At 36.6% G+C, this 20,459-nt stretch overlaps 1 protein-coding gene across 1 annotated transcript in view; it reads right to left on the reverse strand.

Moving 5' to 3' along the window:
- Positions 1–2,411: 2,411 nt before the first annotated feature.
- The window catches only part of LOC127505177 (structural maintenance of chromosomes protein 1A-like), a 37,185-nt gene continuing 19,137 nt past the window's right edge, over positions 2,412–20,459 (reverse strand). Inside the window, exons 7-10 of the mRNA XM_051880561.1 lie at positions 14,796–14,947; positions 14,649–14,718; positions 5,211–5,321; positions 2,412–2,927 (exon numbers count right to left, since the gene is read on the reverse strand). Of these exons, the coding sequence (XP_051736521.1) occupies positions 2,847–2,927; positions 5,211–5,321; positions 14,649–14,718; positions 14,796–14,947 (414 nt within the window). The 3' untranslated portion in view covers positions 2,412–2,846. The remainder of the gene's footprint in view (positions 2,928–5,210; positions 5,322–14,648; positions 14,719–14,795; positions 14,948–20,459) is intronic.

Genomic DNA, 20,459 nt, shown 5'->3' on the forward strand with positions numbered 1-20,459 from the left:
CAGGGTGACACAGGCAGACTAGTGAGCCTCCAGGATGGCACCAACAATACAGGGAGCCTGGGAGACACCAGTAACTCAGGGAGCTTGGGCGGTATCACAGGTGACATAAGGCTGGATGGAACCAGCAGGGACACAGGAGACCCAGGGCTCAAAACGGACTCCGTGGCTGTGTGAAGATAGCCTCAAATTTTCTTGGGGGAAATTACGGGCATGTGTGCTGCCCAAACATACATAATAGCCATAGTCATCAGTGACAGGACAGATGTTATTTCTGACTCAGTTACAGCTGGATCCAACTGCTCTGCAAACGCCAAGTTGGGCTCCTGACTGAGCTCTGGGGCGTGAGTGGGCTTTCCTGGCTGAGTTCTGGGGCATGAGCGGGCTCCTGGCTGGAAGATTGGAGGGATGTGTGTGTGGCCCAGACACACATAGTAGCAGGAACATACAAGGAAAGGACCATATCTTCGATCACACCAAGGCAGACAGGATGAGCAGGTTCTAGAATTTCACTCTCTTGAATGGACCCTGAAATTCCACTCACTGGAACAGGCTCGGGAATTTCACTCTCTGGAAAGGACTCAGGGATTTCTCTCTCTGGAGCAGATACTGGGATTTTATTCTCTGTAACAGACTTGGGAATTTCACTCTCTGGAGTGGATTCGGGAGAGGAGGTTATAAGGTCCATGGAGGGCTCAGGCTCAGGGTGAGCTTGAGTGTCCAAAAATTTTCAGGATGGGACTGGATGATGGAATGTATTGTCCTCATACATTTCCTCAATAACAAAATCTGAACCATTCAACCAGAGGATGTAATTAATATAATCAACCAAGGAAGTACCGCATTTACCGGAAGGAAGAAACTGATATAATTTGTCATCCAGTTTCTCCTGAAAACAGGCCTTGAGCATATGAGTGCTCCAGCTTAACAGATGGTAACATTGCAGGAACTACATATTGCTCCAGAGGCCGACCGTTCTGACAAAGTGTGAACAGGAGATGGTCCTCAGCCCGTCTCGTTCATTCAGCCAGATCCACAGTGTCTGGGGTCCTGTCTTCTGTCACATGTGGCTGTGGTGAATCAAGCACACGACGCAGGAAAATATACTATGAATAGTCTTTAATCTAACACTCAGGAATTACAGGGGAACTCAGGAGAATAATGCAACAAAACCAACTAAACATTGACAAGACAGGACAAAGAACTGAACAGAACTGGAAGTATATAAAGGAGCAAAAAAGGAGAAACTAAACTAGACACACCTGAGGCCTGTTGCATGAAGCTAGCTAAACAAACTGAGATTCAGAGTAGGTTTAGAGTTGACAAATCCAGATAAATCCAACCTGGTTTAGATCAGGTCTCACAACACTCGGTATAAATGTTCTCTGTCAACTCAGGTTTCAGGTTTGATCAACTCTGAAGCGCGTGCACCTGAAAGTGTGACACATGCAGCAAACAGCCAATCACACGGAACATGCAGAGAGTCCGTTTGATTCACTTCTCATGAGAGAAACAACAAATTCACTTCTCTTCTGAAGATTAAGAGATCTGAAGGGGGTGGATTCTGGAATCCACTTCCACTTCAATACATCTTTTGAGTGATATATATAAGTTATTAATCAACATTTATCCTTCTAAATATTAAATTATTTGAATGACTTCTTCACCGTATGTTAAAGCATTAGTTCACCCAAAAATGAAATTTCTGTCATTAATTACTCATTTCGTTTCAAACCCGTAAGACCTTTGTTCATCTTCAGAACACATATTAAGATATTTTTGATGAAATCTGAGGTTTTTTATCTCCCATAGAAAGCAACGAAATTACCACATTCAAGGTCCAGAGAAGTAGTAAAGACATCGTTAAAATAGTCAAAGTGACTACAGTGGTTCAACCTTAATGTTATGAGAATACTTTTTGTGCACAAAAACAAAACAAAAATAACGACTTTATTCAACATTTTTTCCTCTTTTCTGTCAGTCTCCTACGCAGTTGATGCAGTGCAGAGCTTCCGTGTTTACATCCGATATATATATACATCCATATATACACATACACACATACACACACACACACACACACACACACACACACACACAATGACAGTCAGACAGCCAGGTCAGGAATCTTGTGATAGTTAAGTAACTGCCCAGACATGCAAATTCAGGCAGATTTATGTCCTCTCCCATTCCCCGCAATAAGTCTAGCCATTATATACATTGTTAATGGCATTTTATTAGAACTGTCTGCATGTGTTTATGTGAGACCCTAACTTTGAGTAAACCCTCAGTAAATAGTTGCATGGATCTATTACACCAGCCAGAGTGAGATTTCAAAATTACAAAAAGGCATTACGACCATAAAACATGTTATGATGGGGATGTCAAGCCCAAGAATCATGTGTAAGCAAACATTACTGAAAAGCAGTGTTTATTTTTCAAGAGTAAAATTAGGACAAAAAACATTGACTACAAAAGTGGTGATACAATTTTTACCAACCAACACAAATAATTGCTTAAACTGCAGGTCATGGTCGATTTACATTAACTTGAACTTTACTGTGATGTTTTGCACTATAAAGCTTCAAAGCAAATTATGCAGAGTTAAAAATTTAAAAAAGTGAGACTAATCTAGTTAATGGATTAATCAAAATTACATGATTGCCAAAGAGTACTAAACATATGATTTGACCTATTCATGTATGAAGGCAAGAAGAAAAAAATTCATAATGAAATATTTAAATCAAGCAAGACACAAATGTGTAAATACTAAGAACTAAAAAGCCCAAGCTGATCTTTAGAAACTACAGAGCAAAAAATGAATGTTTCAAAAGAATGTGAGGAATGTGTCACTCATTGGGATTGGGGTTGGCATCAGGATACTGGGAGAGGTCAAAGGTCAGGACTTTACTGATGACACAGTCTCCTTGCTGGTGAGACAGACAGACAGACAGACAGACAGACAATGAGTGACATGCATAGTAAGTCATTGCTTAATTGTACAGTGCTTTTTTTTTTTTTTTTTTTAACAATACACAGTTTCAAAACGGATTTAAATAATTTAATAATGTTAAAGTTAAGAACTTCTTAATGCCTTATAGTACACATTAAGCAGTTTAGAGCTGGGCAACAGTATCGTTTACATTTGGTGGTAATATATTGTGGGGGGTGTGGGGGAGAAATCAAGCAGTGGAGATTTGCTATACATATACACTCACCAGCCACTTTATTAGGTACACCTGTTCAACTGCTGGTTAACACAAATATCTAATCAGCCAATCACATGGCAGCAACTCTATGCATTTAGGCATGTAGTGATGGTCAAGACGATCTGCTGAAGTTCAAACTGAGCATCAGAATGGGGAAGAAAGGTGTTTTAAATGACTTTGAACGTGTCATGGTTGTTTTCAGAAACTGCTGATCTACTGGAATTTTCACACACAACCATCTCTAGGGTTTAAAGAGAATGGTCTGAAAAAGAGAAAATATCCAGTGAGCGGCAGTTCTGTGGGAGAAGATGCCTTGCTGATGCCAGAGGTCAGAGGAGAATGGCCAAACTGGTTCAAGCTGATAGAAAGGCAACAGTAACTCAAATAAGCACTCGTTATGACTGAGGTCTGCAGAAGAGCTCGTGAACGCACAACATGCCCAATCTTGAAGCAGCAGAGAGTCCCACTCCTGTCAGCTAAGAACAGGAAACTGAGGCTAAAATTCACACAGGCTCAGCAAAACTGGACAACAGAAGATTGGGAAAACGTTGCCTGGTCTAATGAGTCTGCATTTCACGACATTCAGAGCACGTTTAGATCTATACGTAAAAAATTTGTATCGTGTTGGTGTTTCGTCCAGACGGATCCGGCATTTTAGGAGCCTGAAACCGCTATTTTTTGAAACCAGATCCGGAGTGGATAAATCTGAAAACGACACCCTTGCATTTTCATGTGTACAGTCAATTTGTATATTTTGTGAAACGATGATGTCATCACCCCACGTCTCGACCCTAGTCAGATACCGCTACATCACGTAACAGCAACAACAACAACAATAGTCTACATGCTTGTGTTCGTGCCTATTAGCTTTACTAAAGTAAAGCTTTATTTCTAAGCTTTACTAAAGTTTGTATACAACACGCATAGTTTATGCGCATGCTCCAAGTCTTCTCCGTTTTTAGTGTATCTCTGTGGCAGAATTACAGCACCACATACTGATCTGGCATGTATACTACAACGTTTTAAGTCGGTTTCAGTGGTTTCGTGTGTACGCAGATATTTCTTGAAATGAGGGGGAAAAAAAAGAAGAAGAAGATCAGAATAGGGAAAGCTCTGGCTTCGTGTGGATGTGGCCTCAGATGGTAGGGTCAGAATTTGGCATAAACAACATGAAAGCATGGATCCATCCTGGCTTGTATCAATGGTTCAGGCTGGTTGTGCTGGTGTAATGGTGGGGGATATTTTCTTGGCACGCTTTGGGTCCCTTAGTACCAATTAAGCATCGTTTCAACAGCACAGCCTACCTGAGTATTGTTGCTGACCATGTCCATCCCTTTATGACAACATCTGATAGCTACTTCCAGCTCCATGTTACAAAGCTCAAATTATCTCAAACTGGTTTCTTGAACATGACAATGAGTTCACTATACTCAAATGACATCCACAGTCTCCAGATCTCAATCCAATAGAGCAGCTTTGGGATGTGGTGGACAGGGAGATTCACATCATGGATGTGCAGCCGACAAATCTACAGCAACTATGTGATGCTATCATGTCAATATGGACCAGAATCTCTATGGAATGTTTTCAGCACCTTGTTAAATCTGTGCCACAAAGAATTAAGGCAGTTCTGAAGGCAAAAGAGGGTCTGAGCCGGTACTAGCAATGTCTACCTAATAAAGTGGCTGGTGAGTGTATGTAAGCAGGTAAAGTTGGACATATGTATAATAGCTATCAATTGAATTTAGTAATTCATTTTTTCCATGATATTTAATATTATGAAATCTGTATTGTTTTGGGTAAATTTACAACATTTGGTGTAGTGACAAACATATTTCACCCAGAATTATTAGGTGATGAGTATCACTGCCATGACTAAATATTTTGGTCATATTGCCCATCCCTAAGCAGTTTCATCAAGAACCTGATTTAAAGTCATGCCGTAATACATCACAGCAATGTACTGAAATAAACAATGTGTGTACTGTACGTGTGAACCCTGACCTCTGGATAGACTCCAATCAAGGAGTCTGCTTTAGTGTAAAACTCCTCTTTCAGAGAGATCACGATAGCCTGGAAGTTCTGCACCGACTGATCCTTGATGTAGTTTGCAACCTACACAACACATGCAAAGAACAACTTAGTACATGTAAATCTCAAAGAATTTTTAGGTTATGAAAATCAGGAGCATTCATTCTTTTGTTAATGGTAATGGTAGGGCTGTCACAATCATGAAATTTGGGCTAGCAATTAACCCCTTAAGCCCTGAGGGTATTTTCAGTTTTTTTTTTTTCCTGAGTGACACACAAAAAACTAAAGACTCGTAACTCCAAAACTATAGCAAGGAGAGTCAAAAGGTTGGTATCATTTGAAAGGAAGCATTTTAAATTAAAAAAATAAATAAATAAAAAAAATAAAATTGGACATTCTCATACTAAGAAACTGCAAAAAAACAGCAAAAAAAAAAAAAAATTAGTTTTTGAAAAAAAGAAGAAAAAAAAGAAAATTTACATCTTTCTCATTTAAAATGGAATATCTCACGAAGGGAATATGGTAGCAGGTTCATTCTTTTTCGGTGATGTTCCTCTATATGAGAGCTGTATCTGGATCAATTTTTTTGGTGTTTGCATGAAGAAATAAAAAAAATTATAGCATTTGGAACAAAGGTAGGCATTTTTAATTTTTTTTTGTTTTCTGAGCGACATGCACAAAAATAATGACTCATAACTTCAAATCTTTAGCAAGGAGAGTCAAAAGGTTGGTATCATTTGAAAAAAAACTTTACATTTTTAAATAAAAAAATAAATTAAATTTGGACATTCTCATGCTGAGAAACTGCTGATAAATTAAAAAAATAAAAGTTTGCTCAAGGGAAATTTTACAAATATTTCATATTTGACATGCAATATATCGGAGAGGAAATAAGGTAGGAGGAAAATTATTTTTGGTGATGTTCCCCTATATATGAGCTGTATCTGGATCATTGTTTCGTTGTGATCCGATAAAGAAATCAAAAGAGCGTTTGGAACCAAGGTAGCCTTTTTTGTTTATCCATTGGCGCCCCCTGATGGCCATTTTTAAAACCGTTCTTCCGCGTGGAGTAACTCGTGCCAAACACATCGGATTATTTTGATCTTGGACTCATATCATTTGGGAGAATCTCCTGTAAGTAACGATGTGCCATTTTCTACAATCTATGCATGTTTCATCTAAGTTATACGCTAAAATGTCATGTGATAGCTACATTTTAGCTTCAGTTAGCATCTGTATCTCGTGATCGGTTAATTGGATTATGCTGATGTTGGATTCATTTTAATCGTGAGAATCTGCTGAAAATAACGATGTTTTTCTACAATCGGAGCATGTTTCTGGAAGTTACGAGCAAAAACGTGAGATAAATACAGCATCTGGATATTATTTACAAATGGGTCTTGCGGGGCTTTATGTACAAAAACTCGCTCAAGTTTAGTCAAAGTCCAAAACAATTATACTCGTTGTATTCTACTCCGTGAGACCTTTCAAATGACATATAACACATGATTATCTGAGATGTATGATGCTTTTGACATATTGGAGTACATAATAAAAAAAATATTTCCTAAATTATGATTTTTATTTTATTTTTATTTTTTTTCAGCAAATAACTCAGCAGTACTTAGGAGTTAATCAAATTGGCTACATTCATTGTAAAGTTTAGACTTTAAGCTTTCAAATGACACCTATTTTGTGATTATCTAGGCAGTAGTTTTGAAAAATATGATTATTATTTTTTTTATAGCTAGGTGGCGCCCTCGGGCGGTACACTCCGTTTTAGAGTGATAGCTCAGCACTCCTTAAGAGTTGAACAAAATGAATGCATGAATGCATTAAAAAGCTGAGTGTCTAAGCTTTAAAATGATGCCTATTTTGTGTTATTGCTGTCAGTGGTTGCTTAGTAATTTGATTATGAATTTTTTCGCGGGGGGTGGTGTCCCACCGACGGGACACTTCGGGCTTAAGGGGTTAACAAAAAAAAAAAAAAAAAACCCCAAAACAAAACAAAAATTAAACAATTTATTCATCATGTCGTTCCAAATCTGTATGACTTACTTTCTTTTGTGGAACATAAAAGATGATATTTTAAAGAATGTTTAATATTGTAGGGTTTTTTTTTTTTTTTATAACAGTTTTTATATAAACAAAAAACAGATTAAAGTCTCATTGTATACAAAAATATACTATGCACAAAAAAACCTAAAAAAACAAACAAAAAAAGAAACAAAAGAACCCCCCCCCCCCCCACGAACAGGCACCAGATACAATGAAAAATGAACACCTTAAACAAAAACATATGTAATCAAACAAACAAAACATGGAGTGAAGAAATACATCAGTGAAGATACATATTACATGAATGCTCAAGCAAATTCAACTAAGATACCTAAGGAAGGGGCCCCAGATTTTATCAAATTTTTTAGAAGCATCAATTCTGGAAGAGCGAATCTTTTCGAGCTTGAGGGCGGCAACCATCTCCACCAACCATTTATGAAAACTGGGTGGTAAAGTGGACTTCCACTCCATCAAAATCACCCTTTTAGTTACCACCATACCGAACATTAGAGACAATTGCTGAGAATGCGTTAATGCTAGTGTAGGGTCAGAACACCCAAGCAAAGCAATTCAAAGTTTAGACTGATATCTTCTCCAAAAACATTTGAATACCAGTGAAAAATATTCTTCCAAAACTCAAATCTCGGCGCAAAACCAAAAAGTATGAGCATGCGTGCCATCTGAGCTCTCACATCTATCACATAATGGGGAAACTGAAGGGTAAATTTTATTGAGTTTAGTTTTGGTATAGTGTAACCTATGCAATACTTTAAACTGTATAAATTGTAATCTGGCATTAATAGAGCAGGTGTGAATTCGTTTCAGTCCCTCTTCCCAAATCTCATTTGAGATATTAATTCCAGTATCATTTTCCCATGCTACTTCGAAGTGATCTGAAGACACTGCAGAATGAGAAACAAACAGAGAAACAAATCGTGTCACCAAATGTTTGTCCACAGGAGGTTGGCCCAAAAGATCATACATATAATGATCCTGAGGCAAATCCTGAAATTCAGTAAAAGAATGTTTTATGTAGTGGCGCACTTGTAAATATCGGAAAAATTGCTATTGGGAAAGATCAAAGGCTTTATACAAGTGTTCAAAGGTGGCAAATTTTCTATCTATATAAAAGTTTTTGACTCAGACCACAGTGAAAATACCTTATCCGACAGGCCTGGCAAAAAATTGATTATTGCAAATGGGCAGGCGCTCAATGCGGTCTTTATTTGTTTTAAAATTCTAATGGAATTGAGCACAACAAAATTCTTACATTGTAATTTCTTTAAAGATACAGGATTAGAAAAGATAGATCGCTAACCCGCCAGAACATCATAGCCCTTGCATTAGCAGCCCAATAATAATTACGGAAAACAGGGAGCGCTAGACCACCTAATTCTTTCGGCTTCTGCAAATTCTCACCAAAGCCAAACCGACCCAGGACAGAAAACATAACTCCAATACAGTCGAAGGCCTTTTCCGCGTCTTAAAGAACAGCTGCCTTGGAATTCTTACTCCGATTACTATATAAAATATTTAGCAGGCAACGTGAATTAAAAAAAGAAAATCTTCCTGGGACAAAGCCAGTTTGATCTGTGTGAATTAACGAGGCCACATGTTTATTTAAACGCGTGGCCAAAATCTTGGCAATCACTTTTTGATCACAATTGAGGAGACCTATTGGCCTGTAGCTTGAGGGCTCTGTAACATCTCTGTCTTTTTTCTTTAAAAGGCATATATGTGCCTCATAAAAAGAATCTGGAAATATTTTCTTTTCAATCGAATGATTTACCATTCTAAGCAACAAAGGAGCAGTTGAGTTAATTGTCTCCAAAATTTCACAGAGAGTAAACGGTTCCTCTAATTCCTCTTTGGCACATTCATTAAGTTTTGGAAAGTCCACTGAATCGAGAAATTGATGCACTGTATTGTTCAGCTCAGAACAGCTAGAAGAATAAAGGTGCTTATAAAATTCAGCAAAACGATTATTAATTTCTTTAGGATGTGTTAATAAAGTACCATTCTGAGATTTTATTTGATGAATGGCCCTACTGGCCTGCGCACCCCTCAATTGTGTGGCAAGAAGCTTATCTGCCTTGTCTCCCAATTCAAACTGTTTCTGTTTAAGTTTAATTAACAAATTAGAAACCTGATCGTTCAAAATAGTTATATTCATATTTCAACTTAAGAATAGCTGTAAGGTCACTCTGAGCTTTAGATGAATGAAAGGTTTGTTCTAAAGATCGAAGTATGGATTCTATCTCAGACAGAAGCCTATGCTTCTCCCTCCTCAACGAAGATTCATATGCAATAATATTACCTCTTAACACTACTTTACAGGATTCCCACAAACAAGAGTCTGAAACATCCCCCTGTTCAGCATGAGTTCTGCACACTCACGAATACTTTCATTATAACCAAAGTATAAGCACAATGTATATTTTTCATGCTGTTAACTACTTTCAAATATAAAGAATTACCGGTATAGGCCAATTTTCATATTGGTGCATCCCTAAATTTGCTGTCAGTACTAGACTCTCAGTTCACATGGGTAGTAAGGATACACCGAGATGAAAATTCTGGGCAGAAGCCGAAGCCCAAATTTCTGGATGCACTTGGCCAAAAACAGAAAATGCTTTTTAAAAATTATTTTTTGTATTATTTTGAATTAGCTTATTTGTATAATTGTATTATTATTATTAGATTTAATGAAGTTCAATCATTTTAATGATACTGAATTTAAAAAATACAAGCTAATAAAATAACCACATTTTTACTGAAAGTAACACTAAAATTGGAAAAAGTTTTAGACTTTTAAACATCAATATATTATTCTTTACTCAGTTCTATGCAACAGAATCAGATTTAACAAATTTATTTTTTTGACCAATTATCCAAATAATAGGCCTAATGCAAAGAAACAAGTATACTACTACACAGAAATTTCATGTCAGCGTGTTATTTCAACAGACTTTGCTTTTCCGATGAGCATGAGCAGTACATGAATGGAGCGTTTGTATCACACCGCGCAGTGATAACAGCTAGAGCGTGAGTGAAACCTGAGCACTGAACACTGAGGGGCGGGGCAGCATATATTTCTGGCCGTTTTCCTCTTTCGACCAAAAACGCCATTTTTGGACAATTTTTCGGCAGCTGAAATTTCGGTGCATCCCTAACGGGTACTTTGTACTTTGTACTGTGTGTGTGGCTGACCATGTTCGTCTGCCACCACCAAAGACCATTTTTGAACTGGTGTGTTGCATGGGCGTAGCATATAAATTTAATAAAATGTAAAATCATCCCACACACTTTTGACACAGGGTTTCTACAGGTTTCATCAAATCTAATTTAATGCTTTTAAATGCCAATTTTTAAATTTGTAATGGCATATATATATATATATATATATATATATATATATATATATATATATATATATATATATATATATATATATATATATATATATATATATATATATACACACACACACACACACATATACCGATTGCTAAATGTAGATAGATGACGTGATGCGGCAATTAGAATATTCATCGTCATTGTTGCATTCGTATTCTGTGAAGTTTCAGCCCTTTACATTTGTTTGCTTTTCTGGTGCTACTCTTTGTGCTTACATAATTTTAGAATAAAGGTCTTCAACCCTGTTCCTAGGGACCCGTTGCCCTGCAGAGTTTAGCTCCAACCCTGATCAAACACACCTGAAGCAGCTAATCAGGCTCTTCGGCATGTTTGAAAATACCCAAGCAGGTTTGACCTTTGCGCTATGGTTCTACTGTGATCTTTGTTTGAAAATATTTTCGCTGCTAAAATTGAACAAAAACAGTCAATGTTCCTTCTAAAACATAAGTGACTTATACAGCCTATTATTATCCACTATCGATCACCACTTACACTAAATGTAATAAAATCAGTAATTCTCGCTTTTGGTGATTCCCAAGGTTTTTTTTTTTGTTTTTTTTTTTTGGCATTGACATTTTAAATCAGGCTTGTCTGGATGGGCAAGTAAAATTCTCTTTCTAAATTTCACTTGCCCCTTCAAAAAAAAATCCACTTATCCTGGACTAATGAACAAGCGTTAATGTCGAGCCCTGACATGTTAAAGCAGCGCTATAATCCTGATTTATAATCTGACAAAATCACCATACACATAAGATAAAGACATTTACTGTGATTTTGGCTAACGTTATATCAGACCTGCAAACTCACAAGAGGTGAAAAAGGTGGACAAACTAAATAGTTGTAGGGGGGCCCCCACATCCTTTTTTGTGATTTTAACATGTAAACGAAGCATTTTGGTGTACTCTGAGAAGAAAATAAATGGAAAAAACAACATTTGCTTCAAGTAAAAAAAAAAATAAAAAAAATAAAAAAATTACAAATTATTGACACTAGGGCTGGGCATTGACACAAATCAATTAGATTTCACAATTGGATTAGATTTCGATTCAGGAGCTTGCGATTTGATTTTAATTTGATTACCTTCAATTCAATATTGATTAATTTGGGGTCTATAAGGTAAAGTACATGCCAAATTTCCTCAAAGAAAAAAATATCTCTCAAATAATGCTGTAAACTATACAGGGAACCACAGCTGGTACATCATTATAATATTAAAGGTTAAAATTAATCGATTTGTATGCTACTTACATATTAATTACCCATAAAGAAGTTTTTGTAATAACGTTATAATACATTTTATGACAATTATGTTTCTACTCATTTTTTAGGCTATATAAACATTTAAATGCTGTCATAAAATGGATTTATTCAAACATGCATTCAATATTGAAGCACATGTTAAGCACAATTACAAGGGATATGCTATATGTAGTGCATGTATGGAGTATGGAGTGCAAAATGCTCCTCTATAATTTTTGTAGTTCATTTTTGTAGCTAACTAACGAGTTTTTGGACACTGAACGGCTTTACTGAGGTAAATGTGACGATTAAATGTGACATTTTTTACAATCTGTTTTATTGACGTCTTTCCGCAGTTGAAACGCTCATTGAGCGATTACATAAAACATGATACGGATTTTGTTAAGTTGTACTGTATCTTTCAACATACCTTCAGAGGTTGTTGTAACTAGTAAAGTGGAAGAGATGATTGGTTTGTGCTTGAACTGAGGCACCTGAACGCCAGGAAAGATTGCAACAGACGTGCCGTCTATGATCTCACTCCAGTCTATGGGAAAGTAGCCCATCTGTCGATAAAATAATCACTCAATAGTATCTATTTTATTTGTTCTCTGACACAGCCTCAACTGAATGCGCTGTGCCTCTTAGCCGCTCACTGAACACAAAGCACACAACCCAAGAGGCAAAACTCCGAAAAACAGCCACTAGGTGTCGCTTCGGTAGCGCAGCAGCCATTTTGGGGTGAAAATGCCAACTGGACAATAGAATCCATCACACCTTACGCACCCAAAATTGGCGAATCTCACAGCCGCAATCTCAGGAACGCAATAGAAAATTGAGTATTTCGAGTAAATTTGGAGTATTTCCATTTTACGCAACTTTACATATTTACTATTAATAGTAAATTAACAAATTAATAATTAAAGTTAAGATCATGTTTGTAGCGTGATGCAGGGGATTAAAGTGGAGTAAATTACTCCACTAGGTCTGAAATATATACCTTTTAATCCCCTGGATCATGCTACAAACATGATATTATAGAACATGATGCATTGCTGTGTCTGTTATCCCATAATTCCCACTTTTCAACACAGTGGCTGTGTTTTTTTGTTTACATAGTCTTGCTTTAATGGACATTAATATAAGACAACACTGCAAAAACAGTTTACTGTTGGAGTATTTTATCTGTCCTACAGAAAACAATTGTAGAATTAGTTTGCTTACTATAGAAGTTAGAAGTGTTTTGAGGCCTCTTGACCTATGTGACTATAAGGGTCAGATGTGTCTGAGAAGTTAACTTGGCCACTAAGCATATTTTGTTGGTAATTTTCCACCAGACAACAGGTGGCTGTGAAATGAACAAGACCATTATTAAGGGAGTCATGTGAAGGCTTCTTGCCTCCGGGAAGTATTGACTGTTTTGATACAATGTTTCATCTGGCCCATGGGAAAAGGGTTGACCATCAAATTGGCAGAAGGCCCATGAGAAATTAAGTCAAAAGATGTACAGTAGTTGGCAGTCGGTCACCCTTACTAAGAAAATGATCTCTTACATAAGCAACACCTGCAATTTTATTGGTGAAATGACTGTTGTGGAAATGTTGGGGACTACATGGGAAAGAAAGGGAGGAGAGCACCTGCAAGTGAGAATATGGGAAAACTGTAAGGGTGGATATTACCAGCCAATTATTGCCAATTGTTGCTTGACAATAAAGTTAAATACTTCTGAGACCTGGAACTTCGACTCTGAGTTTTTCTTCGAGACCAGAACTGAAGGGACACAGAGACATCGAATTTGCCACGACACTGTCAAGCTGTTATATTTAGGGGCCAAGCACTCCAAGACCTGAGTGATGATGCTAAAAACTCAGCTTTGATCACATATTGTACATTTTACTATATATTCTCATAGAAAACAGCTACTTTAAATTTCAATACTATTTCACAATATTACTGTTTTTGCTGCATTTTTGATTAAATAAATCCAGCCTTGGTGAGCAGAAGAGACTTTTTTCTAAAACATTAAACAACTGAAATGTTTCCAAACTTTTAATAGGTACTGTATATTTTCTGCCTTATTCTGTGATAATTTTTTTTTACATTGTATAAAATCCATGAGGACTTAATGCACAAGTAGTACATAAACCAATCATAAAATTGTCATAAAATATAGGAAAAAAAATATTATAGATATTGGTTATTGTTCAACAGTGTATTTGATTTCTTATTAAAAGCAAATTGATTTCGATTTAAAAGCAAGAGGAAAAAAAAAAAAAAAAATCTGTCAATTAGACAAAGGTCAGATAAAAACTGGTATTACACCTGACATTTCTGTCCCCCTCAGTTCTGAAACCCCTGGTGTGTTGTGTGCCTCAAAATATTAGCTTCTGAAAGTATGAAGTATGAAGTTAAGACTTAAGACACCACTTAGAGACTTCACATCATGAACACAAAGAAAAGCCTGTTACAGATGACAAGTTGTAGTACTGTATTAATTACAATGTTTCAAATAATGTTGTTCCATGCGTCACCAGGTGGATACTGAGTGGAGCACAACAAAATTTAAATGTTCGTCATATTGCAGTTTAAATTGCAGATGCAATATGACAGAATAATCACACTGACAAAACTGTGTGCCTCTCACCTATATCCTAATGACTGTGTGACTTATGTAATAAACTCTGGTGTGAAACAAACCTTGCCAATGTTGGTATTGTCCAGTGCTGCATCAATCTCATCCAGAACAAAGAAGGGAGCAGGCTTATAGCTGTAGAGGTGGAGAAATTTGTCAGGTATAGACTGAAGAATGTGATTTGACCTGAAAGTAAATATACCTTTACATACCTGTGAATGGCAAACAGTAAGGCTAGAGCAGCCACAGTCTTTTCTCCTCCAGACAGGTTGTCCATGGGCCTGAAACGTTTGCCTGGGGCCACACAGTTATAGTTGATACCATCCAGGTATGGCTCCTCTGGGTTCTCAGGCCCCAGAAATGCCTAGCAACACACACACACACACACACACACACACACACACACACACACACACGCAACACGCACACACACGCACACACGTGCAACACGCACACACGGGAAAGATTTGTCTTAGTGTTTATGAGAGGATAAGTACTGCAATGACTAATTGAGAAAATTACTTAAAATAAAAAAATAACTGAAAATGAAATTAATGAGAGATTAGCCTGGTCTTTGCATGTTTTATTCCTGCACTGTGTAAAGTATAACCTTGAAAAGCAACATTTTTTGAAAATTATGAAAAATAGATTGTCACAGAGCAAGCTGTAGCAGAAAAATGCAAGTTTACAAAAGTACACAAGCAAACTTCATAGGTTGTAAACATATGGTTTCATGTGGCCAGGCTATACTTTTGTTGTTTATGCAAATCAAAACCACACTTGCTTTGCTGTCATTGTTTGGGTCTCTAAAACCTTTGCTTGCAAGTTGCATCTAGGTGGGCTGTATCTGTAGACCAGAATAAAAGATCTGTTTCTATGCTACTCTCTCCTAGAGCATTTGTTTGGCTGCATTCATTACGTACACTGTAATGGCCTGAGGAAATCCAAAATTTGACCATATTCTATAGTGTCACTTTGACATTATTAAATAATATCATGGCAGTGAATGTAAACAAAAACAATCTGGGTCACTATGTTCTCTGAAAGGTAGTTGAATCTAGCTACACTCATTTCAGAGTATTACTACAGAGTTTATGACATTAGAGAACAATGTAACCAAACTTCCAAGTGAGAGTGACAAATAGAAACAGGTCTTTCATTCTAGTGCACAGATACAGCCCACTGATATGCAGCTTCACTTGTATTCACAACTTTTCAACTCACAAGCAACACCAGCAAACAACAACAAAATAGAGTGCAAATTTATTTTCAAAGTGATTATTTGTTGTAGTCTTAAGGCCCCCATATACTTCAAGCAAAATCAAAGAATGAACTGGTGTGGCGTCATTTCGAACAAAACCAGGCCAAAAGGAAGTTCATTTGGAGTTTGTTTTGGGAGTTAGAAATGGCTTGCCAAAGCGAACTGGTAAACACTTTCAAACTACCATTGGTCCATGGCGACTACGTAATAGGTAGGTGTGCTCTGAGGCTCTGCCTTCTTTGATGTGGAAATTTTCTTCAGTTCATTTCTTCTGATCAATCCATTGAGGCCGGACACCTTTTTTCACATTTAATATTGTAAAGCTGATTACTTTAAAGAGATACACTGATACACATATATAAAGTGATTTATACACACAGAGCGGTATATAAATAAATGTGACTTGACTAGAGTGCCAAACTGCAGAGTTTGTGTAAACATATCCACATCGCTATGATCAGATGCTTTCTTAAAGGTCCCATATTATGCCCATTTTTATGCCCATATTATGCCCATGTAATTTAAGTCTCATGTGTCCCCAGAATGTGTCTGTGAAGTTTCAGCTTAAAATACCTCACAGATCATTTATAAACCCATGGTGTAAATACCCATTTCTGACTACAGTCAAGAACAGGCTGTTTCATGCATGTGCCTTTAAATGCAAATGAGCTGCTGTGCCCCGCCCCCTCCCTACGATCACAGTTCCTGCCTCAATCGGATTCTCTGCCAAATATTAACAGGACATCTTCTTGGTTTTGATTATCATCGCGAACACTCTCACGGATAGCATAGTTTTCCTTTCATCATTAACCCTCTGGGGTCTGAGGATTTTTGGGGCCCTGAGAAGTTTTGACATGCCCTGACATTTGTGCTTTTTTCAGTTGTTCATAAACATATTAATGACAAAAGTGTCACTACACTGTATTCAGCACAAACTAGGCTACAATATTATGTGAGGAACATGTATGTTTATGAGTGGTTATTGAAAAAACAAAAAACTTAAGTCACTGAAATAAGGCCAAAAAAAATTAAATCTGTGTTTACAAGATTTCTGGGTATTGGAGGTTCTAGACTAGAGTTTTTGCTTCAAAATGATGTAAAAATTATTCTGCCTACTTGTTCATATAAAACAATATATTGATTTACATTTTGTAAGACACTTTTTGTCAAGAAACACAGTATGCGTGGAGGCGTGAATCTTCATGAATAATGCCGTGATTCACACCTGAGAAGACAAAAGATTCGCATAATGACCTCTAATGTCCTGCATATTAATGAGCCCTTTCAGTCAGGGCCCGTATGTATAAAGCCGCTCAGAGTAAAATTTTAGTCTGTGTGTCAAAATTCTAAGAATGACATAATTTTACTCTTATTCTTAGACTTAAGAATAAGTGTGATTCATAAAGGTTCCTAAGTGTCAAGACTAGGTCTTAGCTCCTAAATTATTTAGGAGAGCTGGAAAGGTCTCTTAACCTAGTTAAGAGTAACAAGAGGAGACACACACTTTCCAATGAAGATATGATGTATTGGAGTTAAATGATGACATGGAGTTGATAAAATTATATAAACGTGATTGTCAATTCTTTTTGTAACTGACCTAATAAGAAATGTAATAACTTTAAATAAATCTAATACATTTAATAAATATTACTTAAACAATAATTAATATGTTTAATGCATTTTAATACATTTAAAGGTGTTGTATGCGATTTCTCAAATTCGTTGTTGAGCACTGTTGATATTTGAAATCAACCCAAACCCACCCCTCTCTTCATTGCACCGCCTCCAAAACTTACACTCCAATACTAATCACCCTGCTCCAAGTCGGTCTCGAACCCCGGCCTGATCACTGCTGGCACGTGAGGCAAGTGCATTAACAATGACGTTAAACACCTCATTCTCTAACGGTCATCAGTGTGCTGTAGTTTAACTGCACAACTCTCACTATCTGGCCACTGTTACACACGCAATACGAGAGTGGACATCTGTTTATCACAGCTGACGCGCAACAAAATGCTTCACGAAAAATAAAGCGCGGATGATGAACGAACGACAAGGAAGCACAAAAAATGAACGTACAGTACACAAGAGTGAATACAAACAAGAGTTTGTTTTGTTGTTAATCGCCAACAGAACAGCAGCTCCAGACAATCAAACCCAGTGTTACTCACATGAGAAGGAATCAAAGCAGCCTCCGCGTCTGTTTTCAGGCCTTCCTGCTTAGCTCTCTCCAGCACTGGAAAGCTTTTCTAATATAAACGCGGTCCTAAAGCGCTTGCCCAGTCATAAACCTTCATTCCAGTGATATTCTTTTGAGCTCTTTAGTTTTGTGTAAACTTACCACACCAAACATAGTGGCCAAAATTGATGTGCAAGGGTTTTTTTTGATTGTTTTTTTAAAATGACACTACAATTTTGCTTAAACCATCAAAATATGAGGAAAATATTTTTATGTTTATATTTATATTATTTAAATGTTTAAAAATATGACATGGACTACAACATAATCAGTTTTTAATATTTCATTGGTTCTCTCTTGTTTTTGCATGTGTTCATAATTACTTTGCATGACAGCCTGGCCAAAAATAATTTGAAATTTCATTTCATTATCACACATGAAACAATTGACTCCAAGCACAGCTACACAATATGCTTATATCTTTTAACACATTTTTAAAAAAATATTTGAATTAAGGTTGAAGATGTCAATTTTCATATGGCTGGACATCACCTTTGGCCACTACTCTATGGCAGTTCATTGACTTTCCAACTGACTGTCAAACCATGCGGCAAAAGCAAGCCACTTTTATGTTGATAGTGGGCTTCCCTGGAGTTGTTGGAGCCGATGATGAACTCGTGTTCACACCATTACTCTAACTGTAAATGAGACATATATCAATAGAAAAAGATTCCACACCATTAATACTAATTTGTGATAATTTTGCACAATGCAAAGCTATTTTTAAATATAAATCTAAATATTAAAATATTTTTCAATGATTTTTTTTTTTATAATAACATTAAATCATCGGTGTTGTGCTGCTGTGACTTCACCCTTGCAGACTCGCTATTGGCTGATTCAGAGGTTGAGGGCGGCCATTTTGAGTTGACATCATTGTAGTCTTTACTTCACAACACTTAAGTGCGACTTCAGTCAGCACTTAAGAATCAGTCTTATACTAAAAGTTGCTTTTAGCTTCTTTATAAAAGTCTCCTACTCTTAGAAAAGTCCTACTCTTTACGAAGAATTTTTTGACACTTAAGTCAAAACTTAAGACTATTCTTAAGAGCATTTCTGAGAAGTTTTATACATACGGGCCCAGGTAGGCTGTGAAAAAACCCTCTGTGATCATGCTGATAACAGGATTAAAAACATGATTTTTCTGAGCTCATCATATTATTGCACATCATGTGAAGAAAATTTTGTATAGGCCTATGTTAAATTACATTACCAGTCAAAAGATTGGACGCATTACTAATGTTTTTAAAAGAAGTCTCAAACCAAATAATGGTTTTCTATTTTAATATACTTTAAAATATAATGTATTTCTGTGATGCAAAGCATCTGAACATTCCTACCTCTATGGCATTTCATATAGGCTACTATATTTGTTTTAATATATAGCCTAAATGTTAATGTGAAGTTGACAAACTATACATCATTAAAAAGATCTAAGACTCAAGCTTCACATTTTGACCTCTGTTTTACTCTTAAATATTGATAAAAGCATGCACATTTGGAGAAATATTGATGGATTCTCATATGTTTATGTCAATTTTCTATACAGAGGAGTAATATTTATTCAATATTTATTGTCATCACTATGAGTGCTGGATACTGCGTTTTCAATTCATACTTGCAGCCGGAGGGCGCTCTGTACACCTTTAGTCCACAAATGCCTCCTAAAGAAGAACATACCATGTGACATTCCAGGAACTAACAGAGGCTTCCAGAGATCGCTAACCATGGCTTTAACATACAGATGAACACTTTTCAAGACAATAAATACACAATTGAGACGATGTATACATGTATCGCCTCAGAATTTGCGTCTGAATAGCGCTCGCTCCATGGGCGTGGCCGCATTAGCGGATAATGAGCTGAATCATGGGCATCTGACATGTGTCTCTTTTCATACAGATTACATAAACAGAGAATTTTTGTTTTCGATTTGACTTACACAATTTAAAACCTGACATTTCAACATTTTTTTTGTGATTAGTATTCACTAAGTTACACTTCATTTTCTGAGAACTATCAGATTGGACTTCGTTCAGAGGTAGACGACAGATCACGCATCATTTTAGTTTTCTTTATTTTACAAAAAGCACAACATTTTGTTTTTACTCTGAGTGTACACAAATAAAAGATGATATTTCACAGATTAAAATGGTGTATAACTCTTAATTGTATGTGCAACATTGAGTATTTTGAGTCTTTTTCACACTGGTAAGAAAAAAAAAACGAAGCGGTATTGCCAGCGATACCTCCGACTCGAGGGAGTTAAAGATTATTTCCACGCGTTTTAAAGCTATATCAGTTTAAACTTCTAATGGATTGTTTTCTGAGCGCACTTATCTGAAGCTCACACACACACACACAGACAGCTGTCAG

The sequence above is a fragment of the Ctenopharyngodon idella genome, chromosome 22, assembly GCF_019924925.1.
Source record: "Ctenopharyngodon idella isolate HZGC_01 chromosome 22, HZGC01, whole genome shotgun sequence".
NCBI lineage: Eukaryota > Metazoa > Chordata > Actinopteri > Cypriniformes > Xenocyprididae > Ctenopharyngodon > Ctenopharyngodon idella.